This window comes from Stegodyphus dumicola, chromosome 4 (assembly GCF_044657685.1).
Source record: "Stegodyphus dumicola isolate Sdum_Otavi_A_Nest chromosome 4, ASM4465768v1".
NCBI classification, from domain to species: domain Eukaryota; kingdom Metazoa; phylum Arthropoda; class Arachnida; order Araneae; family Eresidae; genus Stegodyphus; species Stegodyphus dumicola.
In genome coordinates, this window is record NC_140771.1 from 116,705,930 (window position 1) to 116,726,135 (window position 20,206).

At 31.6% G+C, this 20,206-nt stretch overlaps 1 protein-coding gene across 5 annotated transcripts in view; it reads right to left on the bottom strand.

Moving 5' to 3' along the window:
- LOC118199455 (sodium/hydrogen exchanger 9B1-like) overlaps window positions 1-20,206 on the bottom strand; it is a 163,316-nt gene that overhangs the window by 107,959 nt on the left and 35,151 nt on the right. For 4 of the 5 annotated variants that reach the window (XR_015040745.1, XR_015040746.1, XM_085815363.1 and 1 more), the window contains exon 8: window positions 10,096-10,254. The exons of the other annotated variant lie outside the window; for it this stretch is intronic. Coding sequence is in view for 2 of the 4 variants with exons in the window: in XM_085815363.1 (XP_085671489.1) it covers window positions 10,096-10,254 (159 nt within the window). In the remaining 2 variants the exon portion in view is untranslated. The remainder of the gene's footprint in view (window positions 1-10,095; window positions 10,255-20,206) is intronic. 5 annotated transcript variants of the gene reach the window in all.

Sequence of the window (20,206 nt, forward strand, 5' to 3'; positions counted from 1 at the left end):
AAACACGAGGTAGTCGATATAAAGAATAAATTATTTCTCACCTTTCGAAAACATCCGCTTGTTCGGAATCTTCCACATCTCGGGAATTTAATTTCATATTTTTTTCTTGAGCTCGACGTTTTCGCTGAATTCTGGATCTTTTATTAAAACCAGGATGTTTTTTCGGTCGTCCTTGATATTTTCGCATATTTTTTGCTAACTGACCACAGTACAAATAAATGTAAACAAAACGAGTGCGGAATAGCAATGCAATAGGGTTGCCGTAAACGTCATTCCGCTGACAGCTGACATTGTTTAGTGAAAACTGTGCATAAAGGAATATATGAAACGCTTCTAAATATAATATGATTTATAACTGATATCAAAATCAATTACTTCGTGAATTTTTGCAGAAATAAGATTACAATGCTAAATTTTAACTCGTAGCGCCATCTATTGATGGCTTTCCAAACTACACATTAAAATTACGTATTTCAAACTAATTTTTTTAAATATAATATTTAAGTAAATTTCATTCCAAACCTGATTTTAACATTTTGATTCCAAAACTGACCTATTTCTTTATATTTCTGCCAAATTTCACGCAACATAGTTTCTTAATTAGCGATTCTGCGTGTAAACAAATTTTTAGTATTGTAATGCTGCTGTAGTAGACCACCTTAAGTAAAATGGATTATCTCATAAACAAGTGTAAAATTTGAATGGTGAATAAAGAAAAACTTATTAATATTGTCACATCTACCAAAAGGAATGTTAATAAATCTAATTTTAAAAAAAGGCATATTATGATTTTATAGCATTTATTATTGCATGCAGTTATTAAATCTGTTTTCTTTCCTTTCTGGTCTCCACAATATCTAGCAAATTCATTAGGCTTTGCCTGAAAGATATGTCCAGATACAGGCAGATTACAACTTCTTTCAATGGAAACCATTTAAGCAACACCTCTATATTTTAACTCTTACAACTATGAGACTATAAGAGATTCCTATGAGACCTAATACTGAGTGCTGTATACTGTATATATATTTGGGTACTATTCTGTTTTGAGCACCGTAAAAAATCGCCAAACTATTGCTAATGCCAGTGCTGCCAAAAATAATTGTGACAACCCTAACGTAAGAAAGGAAGTATAATAGTAAATAACTATCTAAGATTATTGTTTTAATTTATATGAAAGGTTAATTTGGTACTTTTCCGTTTCGCCGGCGCAAATCTCGCCAAGCAGGCTTTATTGGCGACAACATACAGTATACACATAAAAAATGTTAACAAATTTTAGTTCTAAAAAAATGTAACAAATGTTAGTTCTAAGAAATTTTTATTTTGAAGGCATAAACATTTTAATATCGTTGAAAACTTTGTAAAAAGCTAATAAATAAAGACTATAAATTTGTAATTAATTTAAGAATTTACTCTGCTATCATGGTTCAACATCCTGATTCGCCGGTTCATATCCCGTAACCCCAAGTGATCTCATGTCACGTAAACTACGCTACAAAAATCTAATTCTCTCAGTAATTATCTACATTAATTTCAAGTTAAATTTTAATTTGGAATGAAAGAATTATTTCAATTCATACGAATAGCTTACTCAGAAATTATGTAAAACCGTAGTGCTTTACTTCGCTAATGCATTTTCATTAGAACTGATGAATTTAACACTTAACTTTGTCTTTTCTATATTTTCGCCTTCGGATGAGCGCTGTGATTGCATCCTAATTGACTTAATTACCGCGAATGGCCATAGGGCATAAAATTGAACTATCTGATAAAAATTCTCTGTAATTGTATGCCAGTATTGAAAGAAACAATCAATCTGATAAGAAATGGCTGCGATTTGTTTTGAAAATGATGCGTAAAAGGTTACAAGCGAGGATATTCCGTTTGGCATCAGTTGTACCATTATTGGCAACTTTATCGCCTGCGCCGGCCAAACGGAAAAGTACCGTTAATTTCATATAATACATTTTTATTATTATAATTGGTACTATTCGGTTTCGAGGGCCATAAAAAATCGCCAAACTATTGTTGATGCCAATGCTGCCAAAAATAACTGCAGCAAGAAAGGAAGTATAGTAGTAAATAACTATCTAAGATTGATGTTTTAATTTAGATGAAAGGTTAATTTCATATAATACGTTTCATTATTATAATTTATATGAAAAAGGCTAAACATGACTGAATGGAAGCATAAGAGTAAATAACTATTTCAGATCATTATTATAATTTATATAAAAATTGCTAAACATAACTGAATGGATACCTGCATCGCTATTTCGCTACTGAGTTATCGCTAAAGCATAATTTCATCTCGTTGGTTGTTAAAACATAATTTTCTATAATGAATGATGCCTTTTCTTTGAAAATATTCTCGGTAAAGTACAGAATCGATCCCTTATTTGTTTCCTGCTTTTTACAAGGGTAAAAACAATTGGATTTTTGTCAATTTTCTTTACTTTTTAAGTGAAAATAGGTCGATGTGTACATAGATAAAGCCAAGGGTGTGCGCAGTGCCATTTTTGTGCAATTCTGGGATTTTCTTTTTTAAGTGAAAATAGGTCAATGTGCACATGGATACCAAGTATGTGCAATTCTTAAAAACGCGTCAAACAATGGGTGATTCTGCCCTTTACCTAAAATTCTATTGCCGACTTTTCGTCATAATCAAATCCCAAATTGTTAAATCCATAGGATATTAAAAAAGGATTTAAAAATTAAATTAGTATTTCAATGGCATCTTAAGAAATATAGAACTATATAAACTTACGCAATCTGAATTCAGCGCGTACGCTAGATTTGGCGCGCTGTTAAATGGGCGCATTTGCTAGATTTGGTGCTTTTGCGCATACATTTTCGCTGCAATGTTTTACGATCTCATGGGCAATTCCCAAACTCAAATTGTTAAATCCATAGGATATCAAAAAATGATTTTAAAACTGAAATAGTATTTCAAAGGCGTCTTAATATAGAACTATATAAACTTACGCAATCTGAAATCAGCGCGTACGCTAAATTTGGCGCGCTGTTAAATGGGGACGTTTGTTAGATTTGGCGCTTTTGTGCATACATTTTCGCTACAACTTTTTACGGTCCTCAAAACGGAATAGTAACCTTTTTCTTGTACCCAAATTTTTCCCATGATAAGAAATTACAGAATATTCATTTTCTTACATTTGGTAAAAACTGTAGACTGTGTTAATCAATTTTGCAGCATCCATTGTGTAGTTTTCTAATAAAGATCACTTATTTTTAATGTACACTGTGCCAAAAAAAAAAAAAAAAAAAAAAAAAAAAAAAAAAATTTGAAAGGTTTCACATTTTAAATTACGTCCAAAGGAGCGCTTTTTTAATGTTTTGTGTGCTACCTTTATTTATTAGATAATCATGTTCTTTGCACTTACACCATAAAATTCAGTTCAATAGCAATGTCCCAAAATAATTTTAAAATGAGCATATCTTTAGAATTTCCCATACACAGTTATGCAAGCTGGAGGTAAAAGTTTTTTTTTTTTTTTTTTTTTTTTTCTGTAGAGTGTTGCCATTGCTCGCTTTGAAATCCTCGAGTTTGTTACTCAACAATTCGTTGAAGTTTTACAAAATATGAAATCGATAATAAAACAAATTCCAAATTTTGTCTTCCCCATGCCCATATTCGTAGGAGGATTACGTCATTTAAAATTCGATGGCTCTATGTACCGTTGTTTTTTTATCACAATGCGAGAAATATACATATATTTACGCAGATTTTTTATTATTTATTTTTTTCAAATATAATGCAGGACTGTAACATTTGGTGGCAAAAGTTAAACGGACATTTATAGTAATTCAACGCAAAACGCAAAATCGCAAAACGAAAAAAATAGTCCTACAGGCACAAAGCCCCTTTGGACTAAAAAAATGGGACAGTTCTATATCTCCCGCTCTACTGGGCCGATTGACGAAATTCAACTTGCGTTTTTTCATGTCTCGAAAACGCGACTTAGGATATGTATTAGATTTATATATAGCATTGTTCTAATATAGGTATTTTGACTCAAAATCAGACTTTTTCTGAAATAATGTATCAATTTGTTTTCCATATTTCAATTCTACGACTCAAATTATGCCAAACTACCAAGTTTTGTAAAAATCGCAAGCGTAGTTTTTAAAAAATTAGTTCTCAAAATTTTAACTCCTCAATGTTAATTGAGTTTGGTATATATTTATTAATCTCTTTTTTTCAATATAAATTTATTTGATTCTTCCTTTCACATTTCAAAATTCAGGTTCATTCTAAATAAAATTCACACATTTTTTATGATTTACTTTTTTAATTTGTATTTTAAAATAATTTTTATAATTTTTCCAAAAAAGTTTTTGAATTATAATTTATACAATTTTTACCATCATTTTAAAGTAGACGTATTTCTAAGCATACCTGCAAAAAATTACAGTTTTTTATTCAAAATTTCCGAAGATATACGGGAAACGGTTATATATTGGAGAGTTTTGAAATTCGGCATATTGTTGAAAGCGATAAAACATGAAATGTGGTTTAGACACTTTTTTTTATTTGAAAATAAGAACTATGTGACTTTTTTTTTCCGCTCATGCACAATACAAAAAGGCAGGAACGAGGTGCCTTTTTTCCGCTCCAGCATCACGGAATGGAAAGGAAAATTGGTTGCCATACATTAAAAAGTGTGCCAAGTGAATTATTCTTGGCACAACTGAAAAAAATTGTGCTAAGATAAATTTGTGAATTTCTCGGTAAATTTTGCACCAAATTTTACAAAATTTAATATCTAGGCATAATTTGAGTCGTAGAATCAAAATATGGAAAAAAATTGCTATGATATTTAAGAAAAAGTACGATTTTGTGTCAAAATACCGGTTTGTTCCCCTTGAAAAGTCAACTAATTCCCGATCAATGACAATGATTACATGCATTTAATTTAATTCTTGCCTTTAATTTATTCCTTTTACAATTGAAATTTTGTTATTCATGATTTAATTCCAGTCCCCGTTAAAACATTTTTAACAATTAACATTCAAGTTACTTCAAAACATCTTTCAAAATAGAACTTACTAGTATGGATTCACTCTTTTAAGATAATTCTACTATAATTAAACTTGGAAGATAATATAATCAATTAATCAATATTATTTAGTAAATAAATTATTATTAACTTACTTTACAGCAATTGGGCAAGTATGATCTTAAATTCATTTAGTGTTTTCGCACTAAATGAATTTAAGATCATACAACATTTGATATGTTAGAACAATAGTATATATAAATATAATATATATATATATATATATATATATATATATATCTTAAGTCGCGCTTTCGAAACATGAAAAACGCAATTTGAATTTTGTCAATCGGCCTAGTAAAACGGGAGATACAGAACTGTCCCCCCCCTTTTTTTCCACAGTGGACATGTTTTATATTTACAGCCATGTGGATGAATTTTAGACACAGAAACAGAGTGCAAAGAATTTGATAAAATATTTGATAGTTTTTCTGGAAAAGAAGATAATATTTTCACTATGTGTCTAGTGACCAATTGCCTAGTGACAGCACAATCATTTTTCTCAAGATATGTATGGTTTCAACAAAAAGATTCAATCACATTTATAGCGAATACCTTGCAGAAAAGCCAAAGGATGTAAAACCCCAAACAGAGGCCAAAATTTGACAAGCTTTTACAGTTAAATAAAATAAACTGATAAGGGTAAAAAATTTTCATTCCCCAAGGAAAGAAGCAATTTTACAACCACAAACTCAAAATTCACTACTTCCTCTTCCCAAAATAATGAAATTTTCAAATTTTCCATTCATAATAGATGAATTAAATAGAATTCTATTTGGCAACTTATTCAAAGAATTTCAATAAAATCAGAGAACTCATTCATGTGTTTTGGTTCAGTAATCATGTGCACTGCACAATGTTCCTATGATGGCTTACAATATCCTTGTTCTCTACAATTGGGTGTCATGCTTGTCTCCCACAGCCTTTGCTTTAAACACTCAGAAAAGTGGGGATAAAAATAAAAGAAAAATAACATGAAGGCATTTTCTTTCATGGATGGAATGCGGATCCTGATATCCTAACCATGGATTATTTTAACAATTAGTAATTTTTCCATTAAAATTTCTAAAAATTCTAAATTAAAAAATACAAAGAAGTTTCAGTTGAAGACATTCTTACAATCCATTAAATCCAATTTTCATACTCATGGAGGTTTACCATAAAAATATAAAATGATATTAAGTGCACGGGTAACTGCACGGGTCCAAAAGGTTAGTTTGTTATATGCGAGAGTTGATTTTAAGCTGAGTTTGATTGTATACATCAAACATAAATCTACAAAAAAAAATTTCAGGAACATTTACTATTTAGAGAGAACATTTAAATAATTAAAAAAGTTATTAATTATTAAATTTAAAGCATTCATGAATATAAAGAATTGTATAGAACAAAAATACTTTAAAAAACGGGAATTTTTTCATTAAACATTAAAGTATTTAGGAATCTCGGATGATTTCAGAAAATGATATTTAACTACTTTAAAATTAGATTAATAGTTGTTACTGATATTTCAGTATATACCTGCCATACAACTGCTTGCAAAATTGTTCATAATTTTAACTGTCTTCAAATTTTCTTTTGATCTCCTTATTTCATACCCTAAAGAAATACAAATTATATTCTTCGCATGGCTGCTGCTTTTGTGTTGATCAACATGTTGCACACAATTGTTGTTACTGCAGTATGTTTAAAAAAAAAATAAATAAATAAAAAAATAAAGGGGGAAGAAAAAACAGAATAAGATTATAGAAGCTTCAGAGGGTTTTCATCCACAGAGAACCCGTTGGCGCCGTTGCATTTTCATTCGCCAAGCTCCGATGAGCCGAGGTGTAAACATGATATTTTGTAAACATGATTTTAAGTGCATGTAAATTCAAGCTAGCAGACAAAACAATATATTAAACATATGGTAGTAAAAATTCATAGATAATAAGCATGTAGATGTAAAACTAACCGGTTAAACGTGATATACGAAAATAAATTTGTATTCAATTCAAGTTAGCACAGAAAACAATATATTAAACATAACAAAAAGTAAAAATTCGTTTAAAAAATAAAAATTAGTATTCTTATACTTATGTTTACATTATACTTATATGTATTTTCTCTAATTCATATAGAATACTAATATTTCTATTATAAGTGTCTTTTTTTCATTTTTAAGTACTTTGCTTGTTGATTAATGTATTTCGATAAGAGCCATGCCCATGTAATAAATTAATGAAAATGTATATCCATTTTACATAAACAGTTTTCAGTAACTTCTTTTTTCCAAGTTACTTGCATACAGCTTAAAGCATTTTATATTGAAGCAAATACCTGTCTTTTTTATAATATATTTTACAATACAAATAACCTTCAACAGTAATCAAATTTTCTTCAGTAGCATTGTTAATACAATAGCTTTTTTTTAGACAAATAAAAATATTTTTAAAAAAATTACACTATTTTGACTACACTAATACGTTAATAAATACAACAATATACTTTTGACTGCAGAAGTGAATTTATTTTGTTATTGAAATTACTGAGCATTTTTGCACCTAATCAACAGTCTCATGAATCTGTGAATATGATTCATAAATATCTGAAGTTTTTATCTTTAGATAAATTTCTACTTTTAGATAGATATTATATACAATGATTTGATATAGTATTTCTTAAAGCTGTTTAATCTCTTAGAGTTAGTTAGTTTAAAACTATTAAAACTATACCATCATGTTTTTATCTTATACAAGATTTATTATACTTAAATCAAATTACAAGAGGTCAAATTTTACATTAAAGAATATGAATTTACAACTGAAAAGAAATTTTTCATCAATTACTAAAAGTGTACCAGTTGCATATTTAATTTTTATTCAGCTAAATTTAATCAACAGGGTTCTTAAATTATCATATCATTACTTTTTGACATTTTTACATACATCAAAAACTGCTTTATTTTTAATTCTACAAATATTAGCTTCACTTTTCAATAGTTAAATTCCCAGTTTTGTTTCCTAAACATCTTTTTCTCCTTATATATAATATTGCCACTTGATATAATTTTATCAAATTTGAAACTTTTCAGCAAAATAGACACACTCTGCCAGTAACAAAGGGAAACCTTTTGTTTAAAACACAAGTGTATCTTGTAGTTTTATGTTTAGTAATACACTGTTTTATTAAAATACAGTCAAAAGTCGTTAATCCGGACTCGTCGGGACTTCGGCGATTCCGGATTATCGATTTTTCCGGATTATAGATCATCAGTTTAAATCTCCTAAGATGGCATGCAGAAATTCTAAAATTAAAAACATGAAACCGTAATTTATGAAATAAAGAACAATTATGATCTAAAGAGTATCAAAATTTACAAAAAAAAAAAAAAAAAAAAAAAAAAAAAAAAAAGGCTTAATATTTATTTGTTTACTTTATTAAACATTTCTTTCAATGTAAGTTATTTAAGTTGCTTCATTTTATGTGATAATACTTTCTCTCTAATTCTATAAACAGGCATAATTTCTTGTTCAGTTACAAAGTTCCGCTGTTCAAGTCCCGTTAATTGCTGTGCCGAGAATACCGACTAACTTGTCAATCGAAATTTTTTCGTTTTCACTAACCTCTCTGTCACATTCTTCATGTCTTTATCCATTTTTTGCAGCAATTCCACTTTTTGTTTGATGGACATCGAAACATACTTTCGTTTTGTACGATCCTTTGGGAGCTCCAGAATCGGAAATTCTTTTTGACATAATCGAAAGTTCAAGTTTACTGAGAATTAAGGAACAATGCAATCATCAACATTAACTGAAATAGATAATTAGATAATTTTAGCTTATACCGTCTGTTATACATAAAACGCGCACGCGAAAACGTATTCTGCACTTGCGCACACGCATATGCGCAGACGTAAAAGATCTTACGCGCACGCGTAAACGTCTATGCGCATGTGTCAACGCGGCGCATGTGCAGAAAGTTTTTAGCTTTGAGGTCCGGATTATAGATCATTCCGGATTATGAGTGTCCGAATTAACGACTTTTGACTGTAGTACAAAATTTCTATCTACCGTAATTTCCGGAAGAAAGGCCGCATCAGCGTAAACGCCGCACTCGAGAAAAATGGCGTGAAAAAAAATTAAAATTACACAGAAACGCCGCAATAGATTAAATTGCGCGTGACATCGTCGTGGGCCGTATAGATGCAAAAACTCAACCTAAGTCCTGATATATGACATACCAGTTAAGAAAAATGCATGAAATGAAACCATAACTCAAAAATAAATTAAAGGTAAGAAATGTATAGCTTCTGTGCCGTTTAGAGACATTTTCAAAAATTTTCCGCTCCCTTCTTACTTAAAAACTATCCAACAAGTACTTGTACCCAAACTGATGGGAACTGTATTTGGCAGAATGCCAAGAAAAAAATCCATTCATGCTGAAGGGGAAATACGTCAGAGTTCGTTATTGCGAGGCAGGTGGAGTCGTGTTCGCCTTTGAAAAAAATTGCAGAAAAGGCAGGGGTGGGGAGAGGATGGGTCCTGGAAGATTCATCGAATGGCAGAGGAGAGAGACTATTCAAACTGATGAGAATGTTGATTTGAAAGGGGGAAGAATGTTATTGTTCTGAGATCTCGTTTAGGGTGAATAAGGCATGTAGGTCCGTTCAAGGGAAAGAATGTAAACAAAATAACGCTCGCAAAAATCAACTGAGTGGTCTTTTGTGTGGGAACAGCACCAGTTTATGCACAATGATAAGGCCATCCAAACTATGTACAATGACCATCATAGGAAATATTTTATTTTTAGTGCACCTAAACGCCGCATGGGTAGAGACGCCGCACCCGCTGAAAATTTAAGTTTTAAACATATAAACGCCGCGGCGTTTCTTCCGGAAATTACGGTAATCAAAATTTGTAAATGTTGATGATTTTTAAATGTTCATTAAATTTTTAATATTATCATAAGCTAGTTACTCTCAATTATTTCTCAGGATAATTTAAAAATTTCAATATAACTAAGAAAAACATACAAACTGTTCAGGATCCTTCTTCCAGCCAATAGATGCTACAAATGCAAGAGTTAGACATGCCAAAGGACCAGCTCCAGCAAACTCAAATGCTTTGCTCAAAAACATTGCAGATAATCCTCCAAAACAGAGCATTAGGAATTGATAATATGTTTGAACTTGCTATGAAAGAATATGATTACAAATAATAAATAAAGACAGTATATAAATATTTCACAAACAGAAATGACTTTCTATGAAAGCTTAAGGGAATTTAAATTTTTTTTTTAATTTTATCATAAGGAAGTTTTGCATCTGCAGATATATGTGGCATTAAAAAAAAAAAAAAAAAAAAAAAAAAAAAAAAAAACTAGTTTCAATATGTAATGTAAAATTTTCTTTAGAATATAAATTAGAAGGAACATCATCTAAGTATCTTCAGTGGGAGACTGGAAGACTCAAACAAATGTGAATAAAAAAAAATCTGTGATATTCATATAGATACTGTTTATAAATAAAAAAAAAAATTACTATATGTCTATCATTTCCAGCATTGATTATGTTTTTATTATTCTTTCGAATCTTTTTTGTGATTCTGGATCAGAGTTGGGAATGGATTGAAATTAATAATTTATAGTAAACAACATCCAACATAATGAATGCTATCACAGAATATATTATATATCTGTTACACAAGGCATGACTGTTATTGGTAATTTTTCAGCAAATTTATCCAAACCAAGATGGCTGCAGTCAGGGCTTCAACATATTATGTGTTTGCCTAGGAAGAGGTCTGAAGATCTGACACAGCAAAAGAATGCCTGATCGAAGAATAATGTCATAACATCTCTAAAGAACATCCAGAGTCTAATTTCTTGAAGACATTTACTCAGAACTGCAAAAAAGACCAGATTGCTTGGAATTGCAGACTATTAAAATATTGAAAAAAAAATCACTGAACGTGATCTAGTTATTAGAGAGAATGACTTCTCAAATAGTAAAGCCAAGTATTATAGGCATATGCTGCACCACAATTATGGAGTGAGCAGCATTGGCCAGACCTTCTCAATGTATTTTACAGTTATTTGTGAATTTTATAGTTATTGGAACCAAGGAAAAAATTTATATATCACTGAACATGAAACAGCTCCTGTCTGGTCCTTAAAGTTATTGAGCTATAAAACCAGAAGGAAAGTTTTGATGTAAAGTACTCGGTATTCAGTGGAGCCTCAGTACTCAGTAAAGCACAGTACTCAATAGGGGAGATGGAATCATTATTCAATGAAGAATTCAAAGGAATCATTATTCACAGAGCCTCAGTATTCAGTAAAGCACAGTACTAAATGGAAAAGATGGTATTAGCCACCAACAATGCAATAGAACCTCTGGTACACTCAATATATGCTCATATCTGGTGGCTCTTATGCAAGTGGTCCTAAAAAAAAAAAAAACAAATATATATCTCTCTCTGTGTTTGTGATAACTCTTACCATTATAAAAATTTTCCAAAATGCTTTCATCATAAATCTTGAACTGTCCTTAAAATAATTGTGGATGCCCTGCCAGAACCACTTAGTAACATTGTCTGACCAGTAAATATCATGATACAGAGGATTTGTCTGTATGAAGCTTGTTTCTGTGAAGAGATCGGCAAAATCTCTTTTGAACTTACTCAGTTGTACCAACAGAGAGTGAATCTTAAGAACCTTCACAATTACTAACACAAGACAATTCCATATAAGCAGTCCAAATTAACACAACTGCATGCAGTGTCTTTACATGTTTTGGGGGTGCACACATTTTGTGTTCTTCAGGTCTGTTCTATAAATCACTGATTGGTCACTTCTAGCATTTTCATGTCTGGTTAAAAAGTATTTGCATTTTTAAGTTTCAAAATTATCAAATGCTTTTTCTAGGTATTTTTTATATATATATACAAGCACAGAATAAGCATCATAGCAGTTTAAAAAACTCTCACTCTTTGAAACTGTAAGAAAATAAATGACACTGAAAAAAAATATACATTACAGTACAAAGTCCGAAATCTGGACGTCCGGTATCCAGAATGATATAAAATATGGAACATTAGCAAATTCTTTTTATCAGGGTTCGTACACATTTCTGCACATGGAAATTAAGTACTTTTAAGGACCATTAATGAAAAAAATTAGGCACATATCAGCAAATGGGAGCTGAATAAATTCAATTAAAATTCAACCAACTTATATCCGAACTCTATTTTTGTAATATCCCTCTAAGAACAAAATAGATCCGTAAGCATGATGCATTCTTATTAAACATAATTTAATAAACATAACTATAAAACAAATTTGAGAATAAAATCCACTTTATAAAATTTATCAGGTAGCATTCAATATTTTACACATACAATACACTGCTGGCCATTAAAATTGCAATACCACAAAGGAAAGCAAATACAAAAAAGATATTCATTGCATGTAAACAGTATGGCATGAAGACAAAATGATTTAATTTGTAAGCATTTTGGAGGTTTACAGGCATGCAAAATTAGTAGAAACAGCTGCCACCTCTGGTAGCTGAATTGCCCTTACACCATTAGGCATGCAGTCAAACTAGGCTTGGATGGCAGAAATGGGCAACTCATTTCATGCTTTTTTAAGTCTATACCATACTTCATCAACCGTCTTAGTTTCAGAAGGGTGGCGGGCCAGTCTCTCAGCAACCCATGACCAGATGCTTTCAATGGGTGACAGATCTGAAGACCGTGCAGGCCAGGGCAGCAATTGAATATTCTATGCATCGATCAAGGTCAGAACATGACGTGCAACATGTGGTCTTGCATTATCGTGTTGGAACATGGTGTTTGGGGGCCTCGAAGATAGGGCACAACCACTGGACGTAGGATCTCAGAAATGTACCCATCTGCTTTCAACTTATCATCGATTCGAGCTACAGATGTGCATGTCATGTACCCAATGGCTGTCCAAACCATCACACCAGGTGCAAGGCCCCTATGCCAATATCAAATGCAAGCAGGTGACGTGCAGTCTCCTCGGACACTCCAGACACGTATACTGCCATTAGAATACTGCATGTAGAACCAGGACTTGTTTGAAAAGGCAACATTGTGCCACTCCTGCACCCAGCTTTGTCGTTTGGCGCACCAGAGTCGGCATCTCTCTCTATGCTGCATTGTCAAGGGAAGCCGAAGTAATGGTCACCCCGCTCATAGTCCACCCTGCTACAAACGTCGATGCACCTTCCGATCTGATACTGGACATGCTGCAAACATACCCATTTCCTGACTAATGGTCTGTGATGTGGTCGTACAGTTTTGCAAGACTGACCTCACAATATATCTGTCTTCTCTGGCGTTAGTCATGGGAGGGTGTTGAGATCCTGCATGCCGTTCAATATAACTCTTAACAATCCATTGATTCCATAGTCTCATGACAGTGGTTGGATGTCGAGCACTGTGACCAGCAATATCACAGAATGGTATTCTATACCTTTTATAGTAACGATCCTGTTTTTATTGAATTTCAAAGCTTACTGGTAAGTATTTCCTCTTCTTATTCAAGGCATAACATGCTATTCTGAGCAAACTCCAACCTTACAAAGCACTTTCCGAATAAAATATCCACTACACAAGTTTTCTTTTATGCAGTGCTCCAGCTGTCGTTTCTCTCTCTTGTATCGTCTAAATGTGCTTAAATACGAATCATTTGCATATCCCAACTTCTTCTTCCTTTCATGTGATTTTGACGTTCGTCAGATCATTCCTTCTTGGTGTTGCAGTTTTAATGGCCAGCAGTGTAGTTGGACATAGTTTGAAGATTGTGAAATAAGTAATAGTTTGAAATAAGATTAGGGACATTTTATATCTGTTTTACTAACAGTTAGCTTTATGTCGATTTTTTCTTTTATGTCTAATTTTTCCACGTACTTAGTCAACAGGTTTAGTAAATAGCAGGTAGATTTTATGTCAAGTGGCATATGTTAAAATAAGAAATAAAATCCTAATCAGCATGATTCGTAACAGAAGATTGGCTGTTGCCAGTGCTGCTGACACTAGAGATAGATCTGTTGATCAGAACAAACCTGAAGTAGTTCTGAGGTTGGCAAGTTTTGAAAATTAGTTGTGCTCCATCTGTCTGACGCAGTTAGTGTTATAGCTTCATGTAGAGTTCCTGGCATTGTAACCTAGTTAATATATTTTAAGGTTCCAATAAGCCAATAATGCACCACAGGTGATAAGTTGTTTTGTATTATTTTAAGTCTCACTAGATGCAAAGAATAAGTTTTACATTAATTTTTACATTTCTGTGCTTTATCTTGTGACCACAGTAAGGATTGATGAAAGGCAATAACTTGCTTTAACATGCAGAGGTAACTTTTAAAGGTCAGTGGTTAGTTACCAATAATTAAATCAGGTAGTTAAATACCCTTAATCGTTATAGATTTACATGACCCCTATTAAATATTATTTATTTTTTAAAAAATTTCTTAAAAAAGCACTATTAAAATCACAATCTAATAACATTTCACAGTTTAAAATGCATGTAATTTTAAATTGTCAGTTTTAAATCAATGTCATAACATTGATTCTTAAACGCTATTAGGGTAATTCCACATTAAAAGCTATAAAACATTTATGTTTTGTAGCAACAACACATAACAAAACATTTATGCGTCTTTTTTAATTTGAAGCCTTCCAAGACATTTTGGCTTAATTTATATCAATTTTCTTCTTTTTAAACATCTTTCCTAACAATTAAAAACCTGTTTCAATACACAAACTAGTGTTCCCACTAGTTTCTGTGTGCTTTATCTCCTAATTTGCCAGTCTCTTAAAAGTGTATGTAACAAGGTTTTACTTGATCTGGTAAAAGTTAAATAGTCCAAAACCTCTTATAGACATGAAATAAATTATCACTATGTCTGAAAGTAACTACAAAGTCTCATAAAGGTTGAAATAAAACTTTTATTCAAAAAGAACTTAGAGCATACAGGCACATTCCTATGTTGACAAAAATCAACTACAGATAGGGGTGATGCAATTAAACAACAACAGTCAAAATCAAACTAAAAAACTAGACTAGTGGTCAAAGACTACACAATTTAATTTTAATCTTAGCTGGCTCAGTAACTCTGTCATCGTAACAAATTCAAATGTTAGCGGTGACTGCGCAAAGATAAATAATTACAAATTACCAGCGCTGGCAGAAACTAAAGCAACATCCAAGTGGAGGGCAAAAAGACTGTCTTTCAATCCCAAAACCTCACTTTCAAATTGCATTTGATTTGCATTATGGTGAGGAAATGGAAAGGGGAACTTAGAGTAAAGACTAAAATTAAAAACAACTGGTTAATTTGCATAATAATAGCTATAAAATCATCGAAGAATAATTTTCTTCCTCTTTATGCATTCAATTTCTTTCTTCAATTCATTTCCTTTTCACTTTAGAATTTTTTGAATTAAAGATTTCTGCTATTCTAAAAAACCAAATGTATTTAGAATCTAAAGAAAAAGCTGATAAATCTGAAATGATGTATAGTAAGGGCTGGTTTCAGGGCCAATGAGGCAAAATTTTTAGAATCTAGTGACAGATCGAGCAACAAAATCTAAAAATGGCAAAAGTCTTAGAATTTAGGACAGGCAGTGGGAGCAGAATTTAGGATCCATAGAGATTGCATCAGGTGGGAAAATGCCTTGTGTCAGCCCTGTGTATGATCCATCAAGACACAGAACGTGAATATTTTAAATTGTCAGTTTTCAATTACTTTATTAATAGAAAAAATTCTTTTTATAAATGCCTGTACATGCGAAAGGATTAGAAACATTTTTATATTTTCCATACTTGTGTCTAGTGAGAAGTTGAGAAAATAAAGGGAAGATAAACATGTTAAGAAAAAAATTTCTAGTATCAGAAGTAAAACATTCAAACATTATGTTTTCATTGTCTTTCCAAAAATTCCCCAAAATGTAAGAAATTCATCACAAACTTTCCGTAAAATACATCACTATGTATTAATACAATAAAGACATTTTCATTTTGTCAATTTTTTCTCGAGCCTTCTAGAATTGTGGGTCTGTAAATCTTGCCTTCAAATTCTTCTAAACTTTTCAAGTTGCATTGAGTAAAATCCTAAAGAAAAATTAGCCCTACTAATTCTGCAAGAAAAAAGGGCTAGATATATTTTGAAAAATTCATTAGAAAAAGTGTAAAATTAATTTTATAGAGAAAACTGATACATATTTTGACAATTCTGAACCAATTACATGGGAAAAATTCTTGCCATGAAAAAATTAAAAAGAAGACATTTTTAATTAATTATATAGCAATTTTGCTTTTGTTATGAATTGTTTTGTAAACTGTGCTTTATAGCATATATTGCCTTGCTTATTTTTCAGATTCAAAATACTATATAATAAGTTGCAAAATGGAAAGTAATGCCACTTTATAATATATTAGCAAAAGAAAAATGTTTTATTTTGATGTTATTCCTTAAATGTAATTTAAATATATTATATTAGTTAAATTTATCAATGTTATAATGTTTAAAAAAAAAAATCGTCGAAAAATTCCCAGATCTCCAAATTAAAAATTTTCTATAGAAATTAAACTTAAAATTGCTAAAATGTTGATAAGTCGCCCAATTTAGAGCCGTTTAATAAAAGAATTCACATCCCCAAAAGCAGAAAGTTGTTTAAATGCTCTTCATTAGAAAAATGAAATAATTTTGAAAAGCTTATGTTTGACTCCTTGCTCAGAAACTCCTATATTCCCACCCTTTACATTAGGAATAGGAACAAATTTTAACCCATGAACCCATTCAAAAGATAATCATATTTGTCAGTGAATTGTCAAAACTATTCCTCTATAATGATAATTCACACTCAAAACAACAGTCGTAAAAATAAGACGGAAATTTCAGATGATTAAAATTAAGGACCTTCTGCCAATTTTGGCTGAAATTAAGGACTTTTAAGGACCAAAAATAGATTCCAAAGAACCTAAGGACTTTTAAGGACCGTACGAACCCTGTTTTATTTATTTATTTTTGAATGCTTTATACATGTGCATTATATACTTTTGCATAATAAAATATGCGAGAGTTCCAATTATTAATTTCAGTTCAGCACTGCCACTTCATACTGAAGAAACAATAATTTATTAACATGAATCTATAAGATGAAGAATTTGGCTCTGTGGCAACATTTTGCTTCCTATAAATCTCAAACCAAAACATTCTACATCAAAACATTATTGGTTTTACACCTGCTGAATAATTTATATCTCTGAAAACAACCTGGTGAATCATTATTATGTTTTGCTTTCATCACATCATGGCCCACCAGCGGCCGAGTGGTAAAGTCGCTGAACACTGGTAGTTCGGTCCGAGGTTCGAATCCCGCGAACGGGCTGGCTGCATGGGTGTTTTCGTGGTTTTCCCCATGTGTAACGTGTATACGAGCCAGTTTCCCTTAGAAAGTCCTCCACGAAGGCATCCCTCCCCTTAGGCAGATAGCCCTAGTGTGCTTTGCCATAATTAAATACACACCACACCACATCACATCATGACTATCAACGCATAACAACTTGAAAAATAACTCATGCAGCAGGGTCTAAACAATATTCTTTAATATCAGCAACTGAATACTAACTAGCATGGTAAATTTTTATGTTTACATAATGCTTGGCAATGATTGCAGACTTCAGTTAACAGCACTGAGAGGCCAACTTAGCGAATCATTATTTTTTATTTTTTCCTTTCATCACCCCATGACTATCAACATACAGCAGCTTGAGAAATGACTCACACAGTGATGTCTAAACATTTTCATTTTTTAAATGTTAGCAACTGAATACCAACAAGCATGGTAATCCTTTATATTGAGATTATGCTTAGCCATGATTACAAACTTCAGCTAACTGTGCTGCAAAGTGTTGACAAGGAGAAATTTAACAAAAATTTCTTTCCGTGTGGAAAAAAAAAAAAAAAAAAAAAAAAAAAAAGATTTTGTAAATGATATTCATAGGCCAAAAGATTCATATTTAATGTTATTTTAATTGAGAATAACTGATTTCTATTCAGAGAAGACCATAGCCAGTGCCACAGCTGGTGCAGCCATACTGTGCAACAGAATTTAAGGAAAGCAAAACTTTTAGAAATTAGAGAAACACCAAGCAAAAAAATTAAGGGACAGCAAAATATTTAGAATATAGGGAAGGCACTGGGATACAAAATTTAGAGGTGGCAAAATTTATAGAATTTAGGAAAGTACTTGGAAGCAGAATTTAGGACTCACAGTGACAGCACCTGCCCATAAAATGTCTACTGCTGGTCTTGGATAGGCCCATGACTTAAATGTATCATACAGGCATAAACACATGACCGTAAGGTATATGAGGAAATTTATTTATTTGGAACTCAGGGGGTATTTAAGCATATGCAGAAAACAAGCATAAGTATAATAAATAACTAAACTAAAATAATTCAGGCTTAACTGTGTTAGCATTCAATAGAAGCAAAATTTAGTGGAACATATTTTTAGTTGCTAATGTCATACATCATCAATAGTGTACAGCAGACACTAACTAAGTTTTATGATGATAACCTTGATTTTGTAGGTTTTCATATATCCAAAACAAAAAGCGAAATTTTCTAATTAATGGAATTTGTGGAGAAATGGGATAAATGAAGATAATATAGCAGAAGTGTTTTACTGCAATGACGATGTCCCTTTCCTCAAAAATATGTAATAGCCAAATAATCCAGAAAATACTGATAATGCAGAAAGTGACAGAGAGCCTGCTCAGAATAAAAAAATTTGATTGATTATTTAACAGCAATTCTAGGCACAGCAATTACAGGACTTGAATGATGGGATTTTTTAACTGAATAAGAAATTATTGGAATTGAAGAGAAAGTATTAGCTTAAAAAACAAATCAACTCAAATAATTTATATTGAAAAAAGGTCTAATAACGCAAACAAATCAATTTCAATTTTTTTTTTGTAAACTTTGATTCCTTCTCAGTCATAAATGCTTCATCATTGCATAAACACCATTTCACATTTTTAATTTTATAATTTATACATCTGATCTTTCTAGATTTAAATTAATAACATAATATAAAGAAAAATTCCAAATATGGAATTGCTGAAGTCTCGACGAGTCTGGATCTTGGACTTTGTACTGTATGTACCTTTAAATGTATTTCGTATCCTAGTTGATCCAACTAAATTTATTTTTTTAATTCCAGTAATAATTATGTTTTTAGTATTCTCACATTATGAGTAGTGATGTCACAAGGTTCTCTGTCATATATTAGAGTGATGAGACAAGCCAGTGTAAGAAAGTACAGTGAAAAAGTCAGGAGTCATGCTAAGAAAGTACAGTGAAAAAGTCGGGAGAGCAAAGAGGGCTATTCAAAGGTATAAGCTTTAGCAGGCACATGTCACATTGGTCAATGGTGATGGTTTCCTGAATGGTGGTGATGAAAGAATGGTGATAAAAATAAAGAAAGTTGTATCAATGAAAAATTTCAGATAATCAAGGGAAACACAATGTAGAAGGCAGCTAATGATTTTGGTATTAAATGGATAACAGGAGGAAACTGGAAATGAATAAAAACAGAAAAATGGTGTGCATCAAGAGTTACGATTGTGATTAAAAAAAAGAAAAACTATGAAATAATGTGACTACAAAAAAGTGAATGAAGCTTTATATGTTTCATTTACATAATACAAGTGTAAATGTGTGCCTATTCAGGGTCTATTTCACAGCAAAAGGCATTGCATTTCCATAATGATTTCAGAGAAGGAACCCAGACTTCAAATTGTCAGTTCATACAGTATCCGTCAGTTAAGTGTCTGTGATGAAAAATTATTACTGAAGAAAGAAATTAAAGCATTTTGTAGAAATGAAAGCATTCATGAAAACATTTCATGAATTAATTGAAACTGAAAGCCTAATAGATGATCTGATAATTAACTGTGATGAGTCAGGCCTTGATTACAAAATGTTACCAAGTAAGAGTTTTGCAGCCAGAATTTAAGCAGCAGCCCCTGGTTATAAACATAGTAAAGAAAGACTCACAATTTTAGCATGTAGTCATGCTACTGCAAACCTCAAAATGGGACCT